The 25,834-nt window shown below is 44.7% G+C and overlaps 1 protein-coding gene across 9 annotated transcripts in view; it reads left to right on the top strand.

Annotated features, from left to right (window-relative positions):
• The window catches only part of RIPOR2 (RHO family interacting cell polarization regulator 2), a 445,875-nt gene that overhangs the window by 290,676 nt on the left and 129,365 nt on the right, over window positions 1-25,834 (top strand). For all 9 annotated transcript variants that reach the window (XM_069219867.1, XM_069219864.1, XM_069219860.1 and 6 more), the window contains one exon: window positions 2,518-3,216. In XM_069219867.1, coding sequence (XP_069075968.1) covers window positions 2,518-3,216 — 699 coding nt within the window. The remainder of the gene's footprint in view (window positions 1-2,517; window positions 3,217-25,834) is intronic.

Genomic DNA, 25,834 nt, shown 5'->3' with positions numbered 1-25,834 from the left:
GGAATGCACAATCGCAGCTGCCACCCCAGCCGAGACATGTATTGGAGGCAGGCTTCAGGCACACAGGGGTTATGAGCAGGAAAATGGCAACCTTCTAAATGTGGCATTTTCAAAATTGTTAGCATAAATCCGACTTTACCATTAAAGAGAATTTATTATTACAATTCCATGGATACCAAACATGACATATCTACTCTTCTACAGTTAGGAATTATAGCTTATTAAAGGTAATGAGTAATCCCCAGTGTTAACCTATGAGAGGGGTAGGTCTCACTGTAGTAAACACAAATTGAGGGGGTTTTCACTACCAGGACGTGTCAAAGTTAAAAGTAAATGTCCTACGTTTTGGTTACATACATAAACTGTCCCATAGGCTACCTACTTAGGGGTGACATATGTAATAAAAAAGGGTGTTTAAGGCTTGGCAAGATGTTTTAATGCCAAATTGACATGGCAGTGTAACTGCACCTACAAGCTCTGCAATGGCAGCCTAAGGCATGTTTAAGGGGCTATTTGATTGGCTAGCACAAGCAGTGCTGCAGGCCCACTAGTAGCATTTAATTTACAGGCCCTGGGCACATGTTGTGCACTTTACTAGAGACCTATAAGTAAATTAAATATTCCAATTAGGCACATCCCAATCAAGCCATGTTTTAGGGAGAGAGCACATGGTCAGAATCCTAGGGCCAACAAAAACGAGTTACACAAAAAGTGGTAAAAGGTAGAAAGTTTGGGGGTGACTTTGTAGAAAAGGCCATTTCCAACAGCGCTAAACAACTGTAATGTGAAAATTAATTGAAGGGATTAAAGATATCAATTGTCTAGGAATTGTTTGAGTGATGACAAATGTGTTGCTTTGGACACAGTGGGAAGAGTCACGTTTGGCAAGAAGCTACTCAGTGCTCCTTAATGTTGTGAGCTGATTTGGTGATTTTCATAAACTTAGGTTGGGATTGTGCCAATAAAGGGTTCAGAGCCGCACCAATCCAGGTTTTCCTGAAAAAGAAGACTGTGAATGTTTGGGCAATGATGAGGTATTAAATATTTCAATGGATTACTCCAGTATAGTGACAGTTACAAATAGTTTACTGTGTATTGTTCACCATTTTTCCATACAGCCATCTGAGCGTGCGGAGTCCATCTAGTGTTAGTTGTTTTTCATTTTGTGGTGGTCTGTAATGACCTGTAATGGGCAGTGAAAGCTAGTTTTATGTTTTTTCTTGGATTTGATATTTTGGAAATAAAGACCCCAACTTTTCCACAGCAGGGGGCTATGATGGCTGTTAGACCATCAATAGATACATTGTTTTGTAGAATTTGGTAAGAAATGGTTCTGTACATATAGTCGGAGGAAGTGTCTTCAATATTCTGTACCTTACTATTGAAAATGTTCAATATAACAAAATGTATGCAATATTAATTATGGGCCACAAATACATCTATGATTTCAAAACATGCTGCTAAAACATTTGTGAATGTCAAGTCTGCACAATGGTTTTATATTTGCAGATGTTATTTGTGTGTTTCATGTGCTGTGACAGTAAAGTACCATTGGTGTCTCCAATGTTTTTCATTAAATGTATTCTGGCTTTTTTATTTTTCTATATACTCTTGTGACTTTACTGAGTGTTCATAAAACATTACACATAGAATATTTTCCTTTTTGATTGATGGTATGTATATGTTTATTCAAACTTCGTGAGACATGCAGAACTCCAAATTTAACTCCAAATGACTGTTTTCTGTTATTTTAAGTCCACAATTGGTGATAAAGCACCATTTGTGACCAGATGTTTATACATGAGTTATTAATAAGCTGCAGGGCTATCAACAGTTACTAAAAGGAACATAGAACTGCATCTGATATTTACAGAAACATGATAATCTCTGATCGTAATGACGTTCTTCTTTCATAGTCACCTTGGGACAACCAAAGCCTGTCTCTCATATTCATCTCCGTACATTATTTTATGATATATATTGATGGTGCATTTTAACAATCCATTATATTAACGTTCAATCCTGTAAATTGATGGGTCAGAATGTTAACTTAGTTATCACGTTAGCAAAGAGGTGTATACAAAACCTCTTAGCTAATATGTGCAGAATTGTACAACAGGACACTTGCTATGGAACACATGATTTCAACCAATGTGTACATCAAATAGACCAAACTAATGTAGTGGCTGACTTATTAATGTTATGTGTGCTTGTAACTAAGGGCCTGATTTAGAGTTTGGCGGGTGGGGTTACTTTGTCACAAATATGATGCCTATCACATCTGCCGTATTATGATTTCATTTTATCCTATGGAAATCGGAATGCGGGGGATGGGATATCCATCTCATTTGTGATGGAGTAACCCATCTGCCAAACTCTAAATTAGGCCCTAAATCGTTGAACAGTTAGATCTGAGTTTACTGCCCAGCCGCAACTGAGCCTCTACTAAATGTCTTTGGTTGCATTGTCAAATTGGTACTCAAATTTCACATATTTTTTCTGTGATTATCTTTGCAGTCCCATTTGCCTGATGATGTGTTTGAAAATGGGATGGCAGCCAGTGAGAAGAGGCCATTGTCCTTCAGTTTTGGTGACCTGCCAAATGTTGATTGCACCCCGCCTTCTAGATCTGCAGCTTCTTCCCTGGGGTACTCAAATCCTGAAATCACAATCACCCCTCCTGAGCTCGGCATAATTGACACACCAACTAGGGGTTCTCTAGTGGACAATACCAGTGCCAGCTCATCAACAGAGTCAATGCACCTCTCTAAAGACCTTCCATTACAATTAGAGAACGTTGACCAGGCAAATGAATCGTCAACGGCAACAGATGCAGCTGATTGTTCCAGGGATTGCCAAAAACCTTTAAGCCCAGAGGACGAAAGCTTATATTTAAATTCAAATGTAACAGCATCACTTCTACAGTACTCTGATGATGCTTCTGAATTGAAACCAGTAGAACTTGACAATTTTGAAGGGAACATCACCAAGCAGCTGGTAAAAAGACTCACATCCACAGAGGTGCCAGCGACAACTGGGAGGTCTCATTTTGAGGGTTCAGTGAGTGGGGAATCAGAGGGATACCGATCTTATCTGGATGGTAGCCTGGAAGAGGCACTACAAGGTATTCTCCTTGCTCTAGAGCCATATAAAGAGCAGTACCAGGAATTCCAGTCACTGGATCAGCAGTTGATGCATCTCGAAGATATTCTAAAAGTAAGCACATTCCTATACTAATCTTACTAATCTCATCTAACAACTAACAACATCGAGTACGTTCTGGTAGCGAGGATGGATATATATATTTATTACCTACTGATGGTCGCCAGTAGGTAGTTATAGTCAGGACCATGTAACCATTTGATTAATCTTTCCAAAATTTTCAAAAAAGGTGTCCCAGTGATTCTTGTTGTGCATGGAAAGTTTCTGCGTGAACCATCAATCGGGGGGCCGGGAAAAAGGGGTGGTGGTCAAAAAGCACAGCGTTTCCAATGTTAATTCCCATAGGACGTGTCAACACATCTACAGGCCGAATCTCTGGACGGATTACACCAAATTTAATAGAAAGCAGATTGTGCTTTTTGTTATTTTCTGTAAATCCGTTCAGTAGTTTAGAAGATATTTAAGGGCAAATAAATTTGTACATCCCTGGCTGCAATAAATCTCGAAATTCTTGAATTTTCATGAATACGCATCCGAAAAGAAGCGTTGCAACTGGCTGACCGCACCCTGACTAGAAAGTTGCAACCACCTTTTTATTTCACGGGACATGGTCTCCGGGCCTGAAAATTGAAATTGAAAGTGGTATAAGGGGTCAGGGTAAACGTACTCTGACCCCAGGGGTGTGATATAGGTGTGTTTTAGGGGAAAATTATAGGTTTAATATAATTTTGCATCATAGCGCATGACATTCACAAAAATTTGTGAATTTTCACGAATGTCTGCGATTTATTTGCAAAATATTCACAATTATGGAAAATTTTGAAAGAAAAACCACAAACTCATTTATACACTAATTCATTGACTCATACATGAAATCAGAGGCTTGTGCGCCCACTCACAGGCTCATGCACCCACTAAGACCAACTCATAGACTCACACACCCACTTTCAGACCCACTTAGACATTCACGCACCCACTCATATATCCACTGACAGAGATGGGCGCTGTGGCCAACCTGCGCTGAGCACGGCCAAAGGCCATGAATGGCGTGGAGTTGGGTGGTTATAAGGGCTTGGCTGCAAGGCCTGGCTGGATTGGAATAACGTCTAGTAATTGAAATTACTTTACGTTAAAAAACCATAGATATTCACTGATAAAAACAAAATGTACAGAGACGTTATACTTACGTTCTGAATTTACGTTCCTGTAACCTTGTTTTTCCGGGAATATATATATATATATATATACTGTAGTACTTCTGCAAAATACTTCAGAATTTCATGAAAATACTGTGACGGATACCATTAAGCTAAAATGACTTATAACTTAGCAAATACTTATCCTACTTAAATGTAGTATCAAACAAGACCATCTGCACATCATAATGTCTAATCCTGCTTCATTTAATGTAAATTCGTCCAGCTGTTTTCGCACTACATCAATTACAAAAGTCTTTGTCTTTGCACCCCCTTAACCAACAACCTCCAAACTTTGCATCATCTGCCAGTGTAGAAGGAAGAGATTTCCTAACGTTTGTGGAGAAGCATCAAACGAGCCCCAATTTATTAATGGTGAACAATTTGAGGAATTCCTATCTATCTCTCTCTCTCTCTGTATATATATACAACGTTTCAACCTCAATTTCTTCATCAAGAGATATATAAAAAACCTACTGGCGATCACCAGTAGGTAGTTATAGATAGGGCCTAATTCAAAGACAAAGCGTTTTTTTGTGCCCATAACTTTGGTGCTGTTTGATGAATCTCCACAAAAATTTCCAAACTCATATGCTAATTCGTTCAGCTGCTTTCTTAAAAGTTTGTGGTTGAACCTTCAAGCCAGTGCCTTGAAAGAGGTGGGGTTCCAAAAGGTGTTTTCCCCATGCAATTTCGCATAGGGATTTTGAACACAGCTACAGCCCGAATCGCTGAACGGAATTACATGAAATTTGGCAGAAAGCTAGATCTTGGTCCAGAAAGATCTCTTTTTGTTATTTGGTGTAAATCTGTTCAGCTATTTTTGAGATATTTAAAAAAAAAATTATGTATATTGGTACACAGATTCCACATTCCCATGCTGAAATGTGATTTCCTGCCAAAGCTTCCACCAGGAAGTGTTGCCAGCCATTTTGGGATTTAGACTGAGTTCTAAAAAGAAAGTAAAATAAAAAAGAGAAGGGAGCAAGTTAGGAATACACTGACCCCCTAGCCCTGATGATGGGGTCCCCCAGGGACACCACCAAGGCCAATAAGCATTTTTTTAAACTTTTTGCCCCAATATAGCGGAAGATCCGTGAATTTGCAGCACAAATTTAAAAAAAAGAAAACAAGTGTGGTCTCTGCACTTGTTTACAGATCAGTCCCTGGGTGGACAAGGTCCCAGGGGCATATATACAGTAATATTTTGAGGAGGTAACACATGCAGCCACCCTCCCCATAGCCAATATCAGCCCCAGGGACTACTACCTCCCTGAGGCTAGACCAATGCTAAATGCAGAGGAAGGGGGCGTCGCAGCCCCCTCCATTGGCTGTTTGCGGCATGGCCAAAACAATTGCCATGAAGGTAGGGGGCCACACAGACGCCCCCCCCTTCAGGGCCTTTATGGCCTACCTATGCCAGGGAATTGATAATAAAGGGGGAGAGGAGCTACATGGCCCCCCTTCCTGGGCCATTTATGGCCCCAGGGACCACCACCTCCCCAGGGCTTGGCCAAATTTTGAAAGGGGAGGGGGTGCGGCACGGACCCCCTCTCAGGCCGTTTTTGTCCCTGGGGACCACTACCTCTCTGGGGCAGGCCCTTTAATACCAAAGGAGGGGGGGTGCCTCTCCTGGAGCAATTCATGGCCATGGGGACTGCCACCCCCGGGCCAGCTTCCTAAGTCCCGAGGTGCTCACCCTCGTGACATAGTTATTTGCTTTCACTTGGCAGAAGCTATGACAGCTCCTGTCAAGCAAGAGCAAACAGTAAGTCTGCCCCCAGGGGGCGCGAGCAGGAAAAACTGCTCCTGCACACTGGAAGTGGACCTTTAATCTTGTTTGACAGTGAGCAAGAAAACAGATTAAAAAATGCTCCCACGTGCAGGGAGCAGCATTTGTTGCTGCTCCCTGTGTGCAGGAGCAATGTCGGCTCCCACTGGAGGTGAGAGCCTGGTAGGGTCTGGGAGGGATCAAAGCTCCTACTGCGGTTCAATGAATTTCAAAGGTTTTTTAAACATTAAGTAATATTAAATTAGCTTACATTAATTAAACCCTTGCCGTGCACGGTGGATGGCCACAGGGCCAGGTCTGGGGCCAGGCTCTGTGGCCAACCCCCAGAAAGCATCCAAACCTCCGCCATGCACAGTGCGTTTTAGCCACAGGGCTGCGGCCAACTCCCGTAGGCATCCAACACTGCGCCGTGCACGGCCTACAGTTGTGCATGGCCGGGTAAGCACCCTACAGTGCGCTGTGCACGGCCTCTTCCGGTGTGCAGCTGAGGTTGGCTGCAGGTGTTTAATAATGTGGAACTGCAGAGAAAACACCCTTGCTTTGCATTGGTTATGTTTTTTTCCTTTGCAGAAGTGGAACTTCAACTGGGGCACATACGTTGAGGTTTAATTTCTGTGAAATGAGCATCGGTGCCAAAATGAATCCTCACCTGCTTATTTATCCAAGAATATTCCACAGTTTTGCACAAAATATCTACCCAACTCAAGTACTTTCTACTGGCTAATTAGTAGTTGCTACCTTGCTGGCTAAATTTACAGTGCACATTTTACTCTACCACTGCCTAAAGGACCACAAGGTAATGCCTCCAGTGACTATGTTGCAATGTAGTTTTACGAATATCAGTGTTCCTTTGAGCATTTTCCAACTAAAATCTGTATTTACATGAATCCTCATGTAGAGAAGACAGCAGTCTGCATAGAGTTGAATCTCCACCAAACAAGGATACTTCCTGTAAATTATATAAAGTAAGTGCTTCTTTGTTTGGTAAAGATGTGCTTATATTCCTCTTCATCCCAAACATTCATGGGGCCTTTTGGTAAGTTTCCATCAAGCTAGGAAAACGCGAGACGACCAATGCATTCCACTAACCTATACAGGGCGGTGCAAACATTCACCAGAAAATAGATTGTGCTACAATGTAGCGGGATTGCATATGCATCGGTGCCACAATGAATCCGCACCTGCTATTTTCTCAAATAAGAGTCCACAGTTTTGTGACTTTTATACACTGCAGGGAGAGGGGCTCAATTTCCCCACAGTCTCATTGCTCCTGCACAAGAGCAACCATTTCTAAAACAGATAAAAACTCAACTCTGAGCATGTGGAAGCAGTTTTCTCACTTTCCAGTTTTCAGACTTAGTTTGCTCTTGCTTGATGGGAGGTGTCATAACTCCAACTAAGAGACAGTAAACTGCTATGTTCCAAGGGTGGGCACCTTGAGATCTAGGGAGCCAGCTTCGAAGGGGGTGGGCGGTCCCCAGGGCCTTTAATGGCTCCAGGAGGATTGCCGTGCAGCCCCCTTCCTTTTTTTTTTCTGATGGCCAGCCATGGAAAGGTGATGGTCCCTGTGGCTGAAAACAGCCTGGGACTTGGGCTGCAAGCCCCCCCTCTCTTTAAAGAAGTAGACTATGCCCCGGGGAGGTGGTGGTCTGCAAGGCCAAAAATGGCCCAGGAGGGGAGTCGTGTGGCCCCCTACCTGCTTTAATACAAAATCATTGCTCTGGGGAGGTAGTGGTCCCCAGGGCCCTGTGGGACACACAAAGGGGGGTCTGCACCCAGCACCCCACTCAACACAAAAGTCCTGGGAAGGTGGCAGTCCCGTGGCCCCCCTCCAATATAAACAGCAGTCGGCCTTCCCTAGGAAGGTGGTGGTCCCCGGAGCAAAGAACGGCCATGGGAAGAGGGGCCGCGTGGGCCCCATTCTCAAAAAATATATTTTCATAGGCTCTAGCGACCTGGCCCACCCAGGGGCTAAACTTCAATAAAGCGCAGGAGACAGCACTTGTTTTTATTTTCAGTATTTTCCCCTGGATTGCAGGAAAAAAGTTTAAATAATAATTTTTAGACCCGGCGGGCTTCCTGCGGGACCTCGCCACCAGGGCTAGACTGTCAGGGTATTCCTACCCTGCCCCCTTTTCTTTATTTTTAAGTTTATTTTTAGGACTCAGCCTTGTCCGAGTCCCATAATGGCTGACAACACTTGCTGGTTAAAGGGTTGGCATCCAATTAGATATCAGCATGGGGCCTGTCAGATCAGTGGAGGATCCCCATCCTTAGATAGCTATATTTTTCAACTTTAAATTTCTCCAAAACTAATGAATGGACTTAAACCAAATGGCGCTTTCGGGACCAAGAGCTTCCTTTCTACCAAATTTGGTGTAATTCCGTCCAGCTGCTCCGGCTGTAATCATGTCTAAAAATCCCTATGAAATTGCATGGGGAAGAAGCGTTTTGAGACCCTCCCCTTTTCCTTAGCCCCCTCTTGAAGAATCATCCCGAAACTTTCAAGACAGCCTCTAAAGTGTGTGAGTTTTGAAAATTTTGTGAAGGGTTTATCAAACAGCGTCAAAGTTATTTGCTAAACAAAAAAATGCTTTTCCTATGGAAAATAGGTCCTAGCTACAACTGCTATGGGTGAATATATATAACCTAGTGGCGATCACCACTAGGTAGTTATAGTTAGATCTGTGGTTCCCTAGAAAGAGCTTTTTTTGTGTTGCTAATAACGACGAATCTCCACAAAACATTCCAAAAGGGTGCTACTTTTTTACTTGTTTTTGCACGGAAAGTATCTGGGTGATACGTCAAGCAGAGGCCAAGAAAAAGGGGGATCCCAAAACACAGAATCCCCATGCATTTTCCTTAGACTTCTTTAGGCAGGGCTACAGCAAGAAATTCTGAACAGAATTACACCAAATTTATCAGGAAGCTAGATCTTGGGCTGCAGATTGTGGTTTTTATGATTTTGTGGAAATCCGTTCAGTAGTTTTGGGGAAAATAAAGTTGATATATAATTGTATATCTGGACTTTTAGATCCACAAGAGTCTCAAGAGACTCTTGCGAAAGCAGCCATTTAAAAGTAGAGAGTTCTGATTGGTCCACAGAGCTTTATTTCCCTTGGGCTATCTTGCTCCCACAAGAGTAAGACTCCTGCAGTGGGGAGCGCTCTGATTGGCTGCCATCACCATCAGGACTCGGGGGCTTAGCCCCTTGTCCTGAAATTAGAAAAACATAATAAAAGGTGGCATGGTAGAGATATCTTGATCCCATAGCCCTGATGGGAGGGACCCTGAGGGCTCCCCACCTTAGTGCAAAAACCAATAGAGGCAGAAAATGCTGCAATCACACAGGACTTCTGTGGGACTGGAAAAAACAAAAATGGTGGCAGGGCAGCTCTCATTCTATTTATGCCCTTGAGAGCCCACCCCCATGTCTTTATTCATAAAGGGGAGGGGACTGCATGGCCCCCTTCCCTGTGTCCCCAGAGGCCCCAGGGAGTCCACCCTAGGGGGCAAAATTATTGTACATTGCCCACCTCCCCAAGCTTCAAAACTCCCAGGAGAGCCCAAACCTGGGCTGAAATTTAACAAACTGGAGAGGGGAGGGGCATGTGGTCCTGCTCCCTGAGCCATTAATGGCCCTGGGGACTCCATCCCTCAGGGCAGGTCATTAGCTATCTCTGGGACATAGCGGCTTCCCTGCCCACAGTGGCGCGGACATGGAAATCTGTGTTTCCTCTCACTTGGCAGGAGCATTTTTGAATTCCCTGCCAAGCGGGAGCAAACACCTAGTCTGCTCCCAGTGGACGGGATCTTTGAAAATGCTCCCGCCCGCTGGGAGCAGACTTTGGTCTGTTTCCCTTCCCGCACTGATGCTCCTTCCCTGAAGGAGCAGCATTACTAGATCCCCATGTGGCCCCCAATTAATATATGGTGGGTAGCCTTGGTGGGCACCAGGACATCCACCTTTAAGTGTGAGGGCTCTGGTGAATGGGGTCCCTGGGGAAGAAATTGGCCCGGGAAGTGGGCCACATGCCTGCTCCTCATAGAAATCACACTGCGTCCCGGGGGATGGGGAACTGAGGGCGGAAATCAGCCTAGGGAGGGGAACCATGTGCCTCCCGCCCCTTGAAAATCACATTGAGCCCCAAGGTATAAATCAACCCTAGACGTGGGTCGCATGCTCCCCTCCCCTTGAAAATTACACTGGAGACGGGGTCCCTGGGGCTGGAATCGGTCTGGGGACACAGTGTATTGAACTAGGTAGCCAGACTACATTAACCTAGAACTTGCAGCTTCTCTATGCACTGCTTATACCCTTGTAAATGTCATTACTTATACCATCTACAATAATATTTACAACAACACTTATTACATTGCAAATCACATTATTTGTGAGAGTACAGTGCATAGTAGCGTGGTGAGCTATACTTAATGTAGTGTGGCTACCACATTCAATACACTGTGTACGCAGGTGCACGAGTTATAATAATTTGAAGGCGTTGCGTAAATTGTAAATTTAAGGTATCAATATAGGTTTACAGTTTTAAATTTCTGAACAGTTTGTTTTGTATATAAAAATAAAGAGTTATAGTAATTTAAAGGTGGTGTATGAATTATAAATTTAAGGTATAACGATAGCTTTAGAATTTATAATGGTTGCGTAGTTTAAGTTTGGTTTGTATAGACAGAACAAACAAAGTTTTCCTGATGTGTGGGTGTGTGTGTATATTATATATTTGAAATTGTCAAAGGCAATAGTTTATTTCAGTGCCTCTGTTTAATATAATCCACACATAGCTTCTATTCATAGCTTCTGCTTGGTCCTTTACTATAAAATTGGTGAATTTTGGTGTACCTGGTAAACAATGAGGGGCATATTTATCAAAGTTTTGTGTCACCCTTGTGCCACGCAGGTTGGTGCAAGGGTGTGACAAAACCTAGAATGCTATTTACCAAGCCATGCAAAGCCACCTTGGATGGCTCTGGGTGGCTATGTAAATCTGGAGTAACGCAAGGCAGTGCAGGTCATTATTTTGTGTTACTCTGCCCCAAGGAAGCGTTCCTTGGGTGGAGAGTGGATATTCTCATGCATCCACCCATGGATTTTTGCGCATTCCCAAATTTACCAAGACTGGTAAACCTGAGAATGCTTCATAATGCTCCGCCTTCCCAGGGGAGGTGTAATGAGGAGAAATATCTTTATTTCTCCTCGTTTTTTCCCATTTCTATTTGTGCTGCATTCGGCAGCTCACATAGAAAGAGGAACATCCCTCAGAAGATTGTTTGTGTGCTGGAAGATGTTCCTTCCTGCACAAAAACATCCTGTCTGCATCATAGGCACCCTTGCACCATGGTGCAAGGGGGCCTGTGTTTTGTCGCCAGGCAGCAGTGGCGGCTGCCAGGAGGGAAAAATTATGGGGCAATAATAAATACATTTAAATTAAAATTTGCCTGCCACCTTGGTGCTCATAGCTTTTCTCCTGATCACAGGCTCCCAGACTCCCCTGCACCAATCCAGTCTCTGCTCTCATGATGATAATACTATTTCCCAGCATGAGCGCAGCGCTGGATTGAGCAGAGCATGCTGGTTTTATGCCTCAAGAGGAGTTGGGAGCCTCTTCCAGCTTCTCTTCATGCACCAGCCTGGAGACATCTAAGTGCTCATGATGGTTTGGCAGTCTTAAGACAGCCGGCCAAACTGCTATGTGCACTTGCAGTGCCCACCACTGTCATGTAAAATATAATGATAATAAAGCTGCTTTATTAACATTTTATGGTACATGATTTTATGCTGCTGAGGAAGTGGAGCGACGCTCCTTTGCCATAATGGAGGAGCCCCCTCTGCTAGGCACCAGTTTGTGCTCCAGTGGAGGCAGGAGAGCAGGGATGCACCATAGCTTGATAGATATGGCACATTCCAGCCCACTCACTTTCATGCAGTGCAGCAAGGTGACTTGCTGAGTTTCGTAGCAGTCAATAATTATAAATATGACCCTGAGGCCCGATTGACAATTTCAGGCACTTGTGCACAGGGATCAGAATTACCAGTTGTGTGATAATTATCACACCCTCACAGTTTTCACCTGATAAATTCTGGCACGTCAGACCTTCTGAAATGTATCAGTAGAAAAGGCCCATAAAATAGGCAAAACATTAGAAACTCAATGTGCTAAATACCGAATCGAAATGGATGCTTCATTTACAAGTTAGAAACTCAGAATAGGAGATGTTTACCACACATGGTACATTTCTCACCCTGGGGTAATTGTATGTACCATGTGTGGTTATTATGTCAACTTAATCCACCTAACTTGTAATGAGTTCACAAACTGAGTTAGAGAAGACATGGACAACTCAATGCCTCAGAGGTGGTAAGGAACTAAAAAGTTGTTACTGTTCCATGAGGCTGTTCAGGACGTTCATACACTAAATAAAGAAAAAAGGATTTTATGCTGTGCTTTGTATGGGCATGCGCAAACTAGTTCAGACAATTTATAAGCACCTATTGTGTTTGTCAGTGCATTACTCACAAAGGTTTAAGATATATTCAAAATGGCATCAAAAGCGCACTCTCTGTGTGCATGTGGGCACATTGGAAACTGCCCGGTAGTGCGGGTTCCAGTTATCGTTTGTTTTGAAGGTCACAGTGAGTCCTCGGACAGTCCTTCTCACACATTTCAGAAGGACAAACCCAGTTAGACGAGTAATATCTTTTCGTCTGATTTTTCTTTTTTATATTTTTGTGGACTGACGTCAGCATGTGCCGCAACAACATAAATTATAACTTTTAAAAAGGCAAATGAGTGTGGAGATCCTTGCTAATTTCTAGGACTGTGTAGTAAAGTTATAAGAGCACAGTTTAATAGGAGATTCCTGAGGCTTATTGGATCAGCTTTAAGGAATGTAGTTTCATCGAAGTATTGAATCAGCAGGGGTGTAAACAGTAACACTGAAACAATATTTGCACTTTTTTCATCCACGTAGTTTTTAATGTAAGAATAACCGGTAAATAAAGCTGCACGACATGGGCAAGGGGCCTGCTGGGGCGAATTACAGCATTGATGTGCAAACATTTGGGTATGAGTGCTTATAGTTTAGCAAAGAGAATCTACAGGCAGGGTTTATACAAGGACAAGGGTGCTTGCCAGCCACAGCCCTCTTTAATCTTTCTATCGTTGTCCTAAGCATAAAAATATTTTAAAAGTTTTGGATTGCCAAGATTGGTCCTTAGCACGAACCCACCGTGCAACCCCAAACCCTACTGTTTATTAGCTGGCATGGACAGCAGCTTCTATTCGTTGTTGGATATTCATGTAAAATACTTGTGTCTGGTCTATAAGCTGTCAAAGACTTTATACAGAATTAAAGAGAAAGGTGGACAAGGAAATGTTGAAAAAGGCACACAATTTTCTTCTGGGAATTTCCACTCTGGCACTCAGGTGAAACTGAAAACACGTAAATATGCACCCCGGAAAAAAGAACCTAAATAAAATATTAGGTGAATTCTTAAGGGTCATGCCTGAGCTTTTACCTAAAGCTTACACATGGTGAGAATTGATTATTTTCTGAATATGTAATCATTGCAAGAGTGACATCAAACCTAGAGCCTAATATTGCCTTACAAGAAGGGGTGTTTGCTGCCATCCTGTAAGGAGACTGGCTGTTGATACATCCATGCCCTACTATATATATGTCCCAAGTAGGACTCAGTTTGGTGCTTCTTCCCAGCCACAAAAGAGCAGACTGAGAAAATGCCTTAGTGGGGGGTTGACTTGCTTGAAATCATGGAAATATAGTCTTTTAGCCAACTGCTGAGGGCCATATCAGTTATCAAAAGCCCTGAACCTGAGTAATGTCCCTGAGCAGCTGATGGGGACCTATAATGATAGAGGACTTTTAACAACTGGTAGAGACAGAGGAAGAGGGCTACGGAAAATAAAAAAGGGGGAACAGAAATACAAACTTCTGAATATTGTAGCAGTAGGTCTATACCAGTCATTGCTCTTGGGCCACTTATTTGTCTTCAATGAATCTCTCAATATTCAAATGTTCTAATAAACAATAAGAGTGGCAAAATAAGCCTTCACACGTTCAGAATGAATACCACACGCAGTATGGCTTGAACGGCCAGCAAAGGAAGTGGCTTTTTTGACACCACATTCCTTCACAGCTTAACATAGTTATGCTCTCCTGGACACTCTAGGTGCACCACACCTGTCCTTATGTTTACTCACAAAAACCATATTTTTCTTCTTTATCAACTCCTTTCAAATGTCAGAATACCTCACTATATCCTCTTCGATTGCACTCCCAAACATCACCACTTGTATTCCACAGTATCAACAAGCAGCCTTTAAGAACACCTAAAGACCCCATTCAAATTGAGCACATGTTAAGTTCAGAACTTGTTCAAATTCACAAAGGGAAACTGAATTGGTACGGCAGTTGCTGCTTAAATATGGTTTATCAAAATGTTCAGGGCAATACCTTGTATCAGAGGCCAGGACCCTAGAGGAGAAGTAAAAAACATACAATTAGCTAAAAAGCTGTTATTGTCTTTGTATTTGTCAAGCATACCATACATTTTGGAGCTATCTCAAGGCTACTCTAGGTGGGGTGACATGAAGTTGCAGGCATAAAAGTATTTTTATTAGGATAATGCAGGAAGTGCCTTACTAAAATGATTGTTATGCACAAAAACGAACAGTCATGGGAAAGGTTAAAAGGCGCAAGAAAGTCAAGCACCACATTGTACTCACGGTGTGGCGAATGGTCTTGAAGTCTAGTACAAAGGAGTTGTAGTCATAAGCTGAGCAGAAAACATGGGTCTTTACATCTCTCCAAAAGGCCAGAGAATCTTTTTCAAATCGTAAGTGTGCATGGAGGTTGTTCCCCAGTGACGATTCTTGTGTAATAGGGGCCAGATGTATCATTATATCCAATAGCGATTACCTAATTGCGTTTTTTGCGAATTGCAATTAAGTAATCGCTATTGGAATGTATGAAATTCCAGGAGTTTCATACTACGATTCGCAAAGGCTTGCAAATAGACCTACCTTGTTAATATTCATGAGGTAGGTCGCAATTTGCGAGCCATTGCGAATGGCTACAGTCAAATGGATGGTGGCCTGCTGGGGTTGAGCAGACTACTATGTCTGTGTTTGCTTTTCAATAAAGCAATCTTTTTTTTTTTTTTTAATGCAGGCCGTTTTCCTTAAAGGAAAATGGGATGCATTTAAACATGAAAAATTAAGTTTTCTTTTCATTTTGCCTTCTCTTAAAGAATGTTTTCAAATGCATTCAGACACCATCCCATTTGTGAATGGGTAACCACCAATTTGAAATTGGTGGTAACTGTGATTGTTTTGCGTCTGCATTCGTGGTCACAAAACTATCATACATATTTCTGCGATTCGTTATTAGGATGGGCCGCCCTTGACATGCCCCTTCCTAAAACCGAGTCATTATGTAGTTGCAAATCCAATTTGCAATTCGGTAACAAGTTACCGAATCACAAGATGGATTTGTTACATACCAAATGGCAGTTTTTGCGATCGCAAAACACTTTCATACATCTGGCCCGAGGTGATGCGCCTCCATATTGTTTCTGTGTGTATGCTTGAGAACCAAGAGATTTGCGGTTGAATGACTTCAGTCTCCTGCAAGACTAGGACTAGAATTTCAGGAGTATTGGAGGGCATGCAGGAATGGGCATGTATGGTGTGGGATAGAAAAGCAAATTGACATGGATGGTTATGGGAATCGGCAAGGTGTTTTGGGAGGCAGAGGAAGCCACTGGAGCTCCCGCCACGCCACGCTCCGTGGCTGGGTCCGCGCAGAGGGCAGCAACACTCTCAGCGAGACCCTCAGTGGATGGTGAGTGGAAGGTGAAGGAGTGAACGCAGCGGCATGGAGATGTGACAATTCATGTCAGCCGTACAAAGAAGTGATGCCCACCCCACACCGCCCATCATCTCTTTTATTACACGCGCCGCACGGGTAACAAAGCAAGGTCACTAAGATCCAAAGCCAACCCATCCCCACCAACTCAAGGTCCAAGACCCAGGCCGCTAAGGGACTATGACATGGTCCATGAGTAGGAGGGGGAGGACAGGGATCACCAGTAAGTATGGACCCAAGGTCTCCCAAGGAATTGGCTTTCACTCAATCAGACCTGCCCTGCGGACTGCCAGCTGAGATGGAAAGAGGAGGGGAAGGTACCACCTCTTAGGGAGGTGGCCCGATGACAGCACAGACAGGACAAAGGAGGGGGGGGTGGCCTGAGCTGGACCTATTCCTCAAAATCTAAATAGTTCTAAACCCTGCTTTAAACGAAGACCAACTTATCCTTTGTTTAAGAGTGGCAATTCTAAGGAATCTTTAAAGGAGGCCACAATGGATATGTCCACTCCTGATCAAGATGAAACTCCATTGTCAAGACCCGGTTAAGTGAATTGCAATCTCTGCCCTCTCTGAGGCATTCAAAGTACTCAGGCAGCACATCCCAGCATGGGCATGACCTCCCCCAATCAAGCAACAACGAGCCTACTCTAAGCAGGGATGGGTTAATACCTCAAGACGCTCCAGCAGGTATTGCAGCAACCCTTAATCATATCTTAAACTCTCACAAGAGGAGGCTCACAGGAAAAGGAGCGAACATTTGACACAAATCAACACTAATATCCAACAGCTGGCTTCTTGTGTGTTCTTGTTGAACAGTTTCCGTGATCTAGCGGACAAAAGTAATAATCAGTACTCCAAAACTTCTAGATTGAAAAGCAGAGTTAAAGGATCTCCAGAGAAAACTCATTGACGCCGTGAACAGACCTTGTTGTACAAATCTTTGATTCATGGTTATTCCTGACGATCGAGAAGCGGGAGGAACAAAAACCAAGCTGATTACCGACCGGGTGAATGAGTACGTCCTCCCTGATCAAGCTCCAGCCGGCTCGGACCTGACAATTATGCAAGCACACCACTTTCCGTCCATTAGGGCTTCAAATGCTAGATATCCACGAACCATCTTAGTCATTTTGGTGACTACAGATTAAAAGAGCAGGTCTAATCTCATGCCATCAAATCAAAAACATTTACTACTGCAGATAACTATACCTTTCACATATTTTCAGACATGTCAGTCTCACCAGCAAGAAGACACAAAGAGTTAATTGGACTGATCAACAGCTTAAAGAGCCAAGATGGACCGGCCGGCCTAGTCGAGCAATCAAAACTGAAGGTCTTCTTCAAAGGTCGAGCCCACGTGTCCCAGTTGGTGGACCAGACGAAGGGTTCCTTCAGAGTATGAAGGAGAATGGAGGGAAGAGAACTCAATTACGCAATAGTACGTTCTCCTCTAAATGGCTAGAGGACGGCCAAAGGTCACATGGTTGGCAATGTACACTGCAGGATTCTTTTTTTTTCCTCTCTTGGCATCAGATTGTTTATGGTGGATTGCTTAATGCTGCTCTAACGCAAGTTCATAAGTGCCATGTCAGGGCACTTATCTAGGGGGAAGGGGATTGGGAGGGAGGTTGCTTTGGGGGATGGGAATGGAGGTCGGGTAGAGAGCTTATGACAGGTGGGGCTACTGGGACCCCAAAGGGGGGCCTAGAGGGCCATATCAGGGTGAAGAGAGAGCAAAATCAGCATTGAGGTAGAAAGGATAAGCTATGGGTAAGAGCAAGAAAGGATGTCAGCATTGTGATTTTCACTGAAAGGGAAAAGAGAAGTGGGATGAGCACTCAACCAATTAAGAAAGTCTTGTGCAATACTAATGGGGCAAAGAATAAGATCAAGCTCTGGGCTGCACTCCAGTGGCTTAAGGGGACCAGGGCTCAAGTTATCCTGCTTCTGGAAACTCATCTCAAGGCTTCTGTTAAAGAGCAAAAACTTCCCAGTTTTATCTCTCATGCTTACTTTTTCTCTGTGGATGTCTTAATCTTGAGTAGGATGGGTAACAGGTACAAAAGATAGTACTAGACAGCAAATCAAGATGGGTATTTGTCAGTCTAGGTGTCGAAAAACCAAGTAATACACTTAATCAGCTTTTATGGGACAACTGAGGATGATGTAACCCCTCTTAGCGAAATTTATAATCTCCTCATTGCAAGGCTATATTGTGATGGGAGAGATTTCAGTATCCTACAGGATATCAAAACTGACTCCTCCTGCAGAAAAAAGGCTCAAAATAAACCTAGAGCAGCTAGCTTTCTAGCCAAAATTGTAATGGATTTTGCACTAGTTGATTCATTGTGACGGGAACATTGCTCTGCACAGGAATTTATCTGTTTTTCTAACCAATTCAATTTGGCATCCCAGATTCACTTTTTCGTAATATCCTCACAATTGACAAGAAAAAGATCGCTAATACTGACCTATCCCTTCTGCAACCACTCGGTCCCAGCACTTCATATAATAATCAGTAAAAAGGAACAAGATAGGACGTGATGGATACTCAATAAGGCACTACAAGTTGATCCCAGTTTGTTAGTAAGCATGCGCCCGGCTCTCGAAGACTTTTTTGACAGAAACAGTGGATCTGCCTCTACATTCGCAATATGAGGGGAATGTAAGGCCTACATCTGCATATCATGCTCAAATACACAAAGTAAGAAAGGAACCAATCATTGCCTTGCAACAAGAATTAGACCTAGCAGATGCAGCTCATTTGACCCTCCCAACGCCAGTCTCGGGTGCTAGGTTACTGCAAGGGCGACAGGTGCTAAAAGAATGCTATACATCTCAAGAGTTGATAAATCATAATACATGCTTTCAAATGTATTATGTGGAAAGCTAGCATGTGGGGAGGATCCTAGCTTGGTCTGCTAAAAAAAGGCGCAACTATGCAGTAGTCAGATACATATATGATGAAGCAGGGTGTTGGACGGTGACTTAACCAGAAGAAGTCGATAAGGTATTTTTAGACCATTATACCAATCTATACACCTCTAGAAGCCAGACTCTTCCCCTCCCCCCCCCAGACCAAGGAAAGGAATATCTTGACTCAATTAGACTACCATTAGTCAGTAATGAACTCCATTCTATATCAATCGCACCCATAACCCTAGAAGAAGTACAGGTCGCAATTAAGACATCCCCCAATGGGAAGGCTTATGGGAATGATGGGCTCCCCATTGAAATATACAAAGTATTTATGGCTCAAATTGCAAGTGCTTGGTGTTACTGTTTAATGAAATGCTCGAAGGTGTAACAATACCTAGCTCCTTTACAGAAGCCGTAATAGTGAGTTGTTTAAAAAAAAAAAAAGGTAAGCCGGCAGACAGACCAGGGTCATATTGCCCCATTAGCCTTCTAAATAGTGACTCCAAATTAATTGCAAAGATTACTGCATCTAGGCTAATTCCCCTGGCTCAAGGCGTGGTCCACATATACCAATTAGGCTTTCTTCCAGGAAGGACTATAACATCCAATACGAAATGCCTTCTTCAGGAAATTGATTATTTCTCCAATAATACTGTCAAGGGAGCCATTATTATGCTCGATGCAGAAAAGGCGATCGATCTGGTCCAATGGGAAAGTTCTCTTTGCAACTCTATATCGCTTTAATTTCCCCCCAAAATTGGTTCACGTATTGAAGAATCTTTATAGCTGTGCAGTGGACGGGGTGGTAGTCAACTGGAATAGGGCGGGAAATATAATAATCATCAGGGGTACGCGTCAAGGCTGCCCTATGTCTCTGGTTGTGTTCACGCTGTTTATTGAACCTTTAGCAGAAACTCTCCGTCAAGACATTCAACTTAAAGCCCCTATTCAGAATGCACCCAATGTCAAACTATTAGTGGAAGACATGATACTCTATCTCTTAGCAGAAGAGCAAAATATTACTAGAGCGTTTGATGTAATTAAAACTTTTACTGATTTTAGGGGTTAGATAGTGAATCTCGCAAAATCAGAAACACTCCTTTTCAATAGCACTGTTTCCGTTTTCCCAAGGGTAATGCAGCCTAATTTCTCAGTCTTATGGGTATTTAGATATTTGGGTATATTTGTATCGCGCAATCTTTCGGATATATATCAGCTCAATTACGAAAATACTTTTTACAAAGCACGGGGACTTCTCAATGAATGACAAGAGCTACCTCTGACAATTATTTGGTGAATCGCTCTAGTTAAAATGATGATTCTTCCATAATTTTTGTTTGTCTTTGCAAATAGTGTCATCCGAACTCCCCAAACGTATTTTAATGAAATAGATCAAATGCTGAGCCATTTTATATGGCAAGGAAAGAAAGCACGTATGAAACTTCAGATACTACAATTGAGCATTCAAGAGTTTGGATTAGCACTATCTCACATTAAAAAATACTACCAGGCTACTTTCCTCAATTTCATGATTGAAGGGGCTAGGTCTCCCGGCTCATCTAAGTATTTCTATCTTCAACAAATGCTTTCAGAGAATAATGTCCAACTCACCACCTTCCTTGAGATCCCTAGACTTCCAAAACCCACCAGCTACAAGCTTCCCCATACGATCACCTTTCGATATAATCAACTTAAAGAAGAGTATCACTTTCCGCAGTTTCACTCCTCCATGCTACTAAGGGAATTGGGGCTGTTTGGTCTACAATTAGGACAAGCAATCGGAAAAGGCAGGAATTAATAGTCTTAGTGATTTGTTAGTAGTAGGGAACATGAAAACCTGGGAGGAGCTGATGGAGACAAACACTGAAATCTCACGGCTAATGTATTTTTCATATCTACAGATCAAGCACTTTATCGAAGGCATTCAGTTAGCAACCGAGGTTGTCGCCAATAGTATTTCTCAGGATTATTTTATACCTAAGCTAACTGGCATGGACAATTGGTATCGTATACTAGTACTAAAAATTTCCCAAGCTCAGACCCCTGCCACTCTAGCTAGAATCAAAGCAACCACAGGCTGTAAGATCGAACCTCGAGCATGGCATCTTGAAAAACTCGCTAACACACAAAGCCGTCAGGGGGGCTAACTTTAGAAGACTATCTTTCTTTTCCAAATGGATCCTTTACTATGCACCAACGCAAATTCATAAATGTTTTCCATCAACTTCAGGTGAGTCTTTCAGTTGTGGGGGATCCCCTGGGGATTGACTTCATATGTGTTTTACATGCCATGCCTTGGAGCAATTCTTATTAGAAATATTTTGACGGATTAGCAAGAAACTTCAAGTAGCTATAATCCCCGATGCCTGTGGAGTCCTGTTTGGGATGTCAGTAACTCAGTCTCTATTAGTCTGACATCAAAAATCTGTCTTTATTGGGGGCGTGGCCTGCTGAGCAGCGAGATGGCTGCTCTTTGAGTGTGCTCCGCCGGCCGGATTGTAATCCTTTACTAATCCTTAACATCGGGGCGAGCCCAAACTGCCAAAACCTGTGTTAATGTGCGGATGACGGTGCGACGCAGGTGACGACATGTGAATTGTTTTATTTTATGGCCTGCGTGGAATTGGGGAAAGTGCGGCCTGAGAGCGGAGCCGGCGGCGGCGTCTGTCGGAGCCCGCTGGTGGAGGAGCCCTGACTCGGGCGGGGGGCATGTGCCGGCGGCGGGACCAGAGCCGTGGCGGAGCCGGGACGCGGAAGGTCCCGGCATTGATAAGCTGCCCGGGGGATCCTGCCGGAGCTGAGGAGCTGGAGCGGCCCCGGGCTGCCTGGGAGGTAGGATCGCGTGGCCGGGCGGCGGCTCTGAGCACGGGACGCTGCCGGAAAGGGCAGACGACGCCGACAAGATGTGGGACCCCCGAAGGCGGCAATAAGGGTGACATTTGGACTGCGCTCCGACGGACGGAGACGCTGGGCCTGCGGCGGGAGTCGATGAGGCGGACTTTAGAGGTGGCGGCTGCCATTTTGGGGCCAGAAAGTGCCGAGAACAGAGTGAGGTGGTGCGTGAACTGGAGAGAGGCTGTGCACCATCACGGAGTCTCGTAGATACCGTGGGCGCCCTGTGGAGGAAATTGGTGCGTTCAAAAAGGTGGAAGTGTTTGATCTGCCCTGAGCCATGAATAGCGCGCTCTGAAGAAGCAGAGGGGAGGCGCCTGGGGGCCTGCGAACAGTCACAGCTGGGCAAAAGGTGGAAAGTCGATAGAAGGGACAGATGCTGCGAGGCCCTGTCCGATTGTCTCGTGAGTACGGAGAGGAGAACGTGGGGGTCCCCCTTCTGCCGACCTGCGCTGGTGGATGGCATAATGGACATTGACTTGCACCCTGGCAACAGTTTTGGTTAGTTGCGGAAAGTCAATTTAAAGGACCCAGTGGAGGTGCAAGCGGCGACATAGTGACTTGTCAAAACGGAATCAGTCGGCGCGGGCGCGGCGAGGGGGGTTGAGGTACCCAGCTGCGACTACGCTAGAACGGAGGTGGCTGGGGGACTCAGCTAATAACTCGCGGTAGGACTAGGTGGAGCTCTCTCTGCCATGGGGAAGCACGATGCTAAACAGCCGAAGCTGAACTTTAATCATAAGCGCTCCACGTGCCAGGGAGAGTTGGAGCAGGGGCCCCATACGGCAGAGTGGCGCGACCTGGCCGCAAACGACCAAGGCGAAGATTTGCGCACACTGATGCTTGAGATGCGCTCCAGCCTCCGTAATATTGATACTAAACTGGACAATCTCACCAGTCAGTTAGACTCAGTAAAAACCCAGGTGGCCACACACGAGACGAGGTTGGACATGCTTGAGACCCGCCAGTCAGAATGTCATGAGTTTCAAGTAGAAACAAGGGACCAACTCCTGCACATGGACAAATTATTAGGTATAATCCATGCAAAGAATGAGGACTTGGAAGCACGGTCCCGGCGCAATAATCTACGCATCACAGGAATTCCAGAGACCACTGCCATAAATAAAATGGAAACATATATCACTGAACTCCTACACGAACTGTTTGACCCCAGCTTCTCAGCGGTGTTTGCGGTTGAGAGGGCGCATAGGTCGCTGAGCCAGAAGCCCCCCGTGGGTGCGCCGCCCCGACCCATAATTGCGAGAATCCTGAACTACCAAGACAGAGATTTGATCCTTAAGATGGCAAGGGAGAGAGGATCCATTACGCATAAAGGAAATAACATCTCATTTTACCCTGACTTCACCCCGGCTGTACAGGCTGCCCGCCGTGAGTTTCTGCCTGCAAAGCGGCTTCTTCTGCAGGCGCAGGTCCCGTACTCCCTTCTCTACCCGGCTAAATTGAAGGTGTCCTTCGAAGGGTCTGCCCACATATTCACTGTTGCCAAGGAGGCGTTGAAGTTCGCTAACCATGTGGGACGCAAATCCGCGCAACGCTCCAGGGACGCTGTGGGGACAGAGAATAGCAGGCTCAGCGACAATGAGTAAACGTTGATCCAACCTAATATCCCCTGTGGTGAACTGCTCCTAGTTAAAAGTGCCTTCTACCCGCTAGAGATGGAGACGCATTTGTGTTGCCTGTTGTTCAACCTTGTCATCTGCTATTCTAGATAGATTTAATTACTAGGTTTTGAGCGGTGAGGATCCCCTGCAGATCTTCCGGCCACCCCATTTCACACGGGGGAGTAGCCGGCATCGCCACAACCCCTCGGGAATGTTCCCTTGCTTATTAAAATGTCTCTTTGGGGATAGGAACGGGAAGGGTAATCTACGACCCGGTTGGGGGGTTGGAGTGGGTGGGGGGAGGTTGGTTGGGGTTGTTATCTCGTTGTTTATTGCCAATATCTATTATATGCTACCTGTGTGGTGTCCTGTACGTACAGCCTGGTCATTGTCAACATGTCTTATTACACTTTACAAGATGTTAGAGAGAAATGCCTAGAGTGGATAAAACCTTGAACTGCCTCACCTGGAATGTTAGGGGGCTCAACGACCACAGGAAGACTAGGTTGGTACATGCATATTTGGTGCGGCATGAGGTGGATGTCTGCCTATTGCAGGAAACACATTTGAACACCTCCCCTGCTCAAAGACTGCGTCACACTAGATGGGGCCATGTTTATTCAGCTATCTACTCCAACTATGCCCGAGGGGTGGCGATACTTATACGACGCGGGCTGGACTGGCAGGAGGGTGCAGTTCAATGTGACCCAGAAGGGAGATATGTTTGGGTACAGGGTATTGTGTGCGGTGTTTCGGTTGTATTCGTGGCTGTATATGGGCCTAATGCAGACTCTCCAGGGTTCTTCCATAGGCTTTGGGGGCAGGTGAAAACCACTGGATGCGACACAATTGTATGGGGAGGTGATTTCAATGGCGTACTTGATGACAGTGTGGATAGGAAGGGGGCGGCTCGCACATTGAATCCGTTGGCGGGTTCCGCCCTACGAGAAATAATGCTGGATGGCGCGCTGGTTGATGTATGGCGAGGTAGACATGGGGACCTGAGGGAGGGCACCTGTATATCGTCCTATAGCGGCGCGTGGTCCCGTCTTGACTTCTGGCTCGTGTCGCGAGATGTTGCACTGTGGACGTCGCAGGTATAGCACATGCCCCGTACACTGTCCGATCATGCACCCTGTATGTTGAGGTTGCTACTCCCTGGGGGTCCTTCCCCGGCATTCTCATGGCGACTCCCACCCCAGGCACTACTTGATGTTGCATTCAGAGAGGAGATACGAACCGACATTACTGACTATTTTGAGCGTAATGCGGGGTCGGTGGACAAGGAGGCGACTCTGGGGGAGGCCTTCAAGGTCGTTATTAGAGGCCAATGTATAGCCCGGCAGGCAGGGATATTGAAGGCGATACGGGGCACTCTGGTAGCACTTGAAGCCGATATAAAACGAGTCAAGAGCACTTTCTTAGAGGCTGGGGAGTCAGAGGCGGCGGGGCTGTTGAAGACCAAACTATTGGAATATGAAGAGGAGGCATTGAGGGAGGTAAAGTTTCTGGGGAAATATGCGGAGGCGAGGCGTTACGGCGAAGGAGGGAGACCGGGGAAGGTCCTAGCAAATATGATTCGACCGCCGCGTCCCGCGACATATATTCATGAACTGCGCACAACTGATGGCGAACTGCTTCATGACAAGGAGAACATTGTAGGAGCATTCTCCAAGTTCTATTCCCGTTTATATACTAACACTCAAGATGAATGTCCGGAGGGGCTTATATCCTATCTAGATTCCATTGCATTGGTATGGCTCAATAATAACCACAGAGAATATATGGACCTTCCAATAGATGCCGGAGATGTGGCACAAGTTATCAGGAGCCTGCCGCCTGATAAGGTGCCGGGACCTGATGGTCTTACAACAGCTTTCTATAAGGCATATGTAGATGAGCTGTCGCCCCGGTTGCTGGCTGTGTACGAGGAGGCCCTGGAGAGAGGGGTGTTACCTGTCACTATGCGCGAAGCGCTGATTATTACGTTGTTGAAGCCGGATAAACCTGCTGACGATCTAAACTCATACAGGCCCTTATCTCTGATTAATGTAGATGTGAAAATTTTGCCCAAACTACTCGCGAATCGGGTGCAGCCAATGCTGTCGATGGTCTCACTTCCAGACCAATCCGGTTTTATACCAGGAAGGGCGACCTCCCATAACCTGCGAATGATTTTCGCTGCATTACATTACCTACACCCCGAAGTTAGAGCTGCCGCGGTGTTTTTAGATGAAACCAAGGCCTTCGACACGATTGAATGGCCATATTTATTTCATATACTACAAAGGATGGGTTTCAGTACGCTGCTGCTTAGAAAAATTTGCCTGCTTTACACTTTACCT

This window comes from Pleurodeles waltl, chromosome 2_2, assembly GCF_031143425.1.
Source record: "Pleurodeles waltl isolate 20211129_DDA chromosome 2_2, aPleWal1.hap1.20221129, whole genome shotgun sequence".
NCBI lineage: Eukaryota > Metazoa > Chordata > Amphibia > Caudata > Salamandridae > Pleurodeles > Pleurodeles waltl.
The sequence above is the reverse complement of the archived record's forward strand: the minus strand, read 5'-3'. Positions and strand labels throughout refer to the sequence as shown.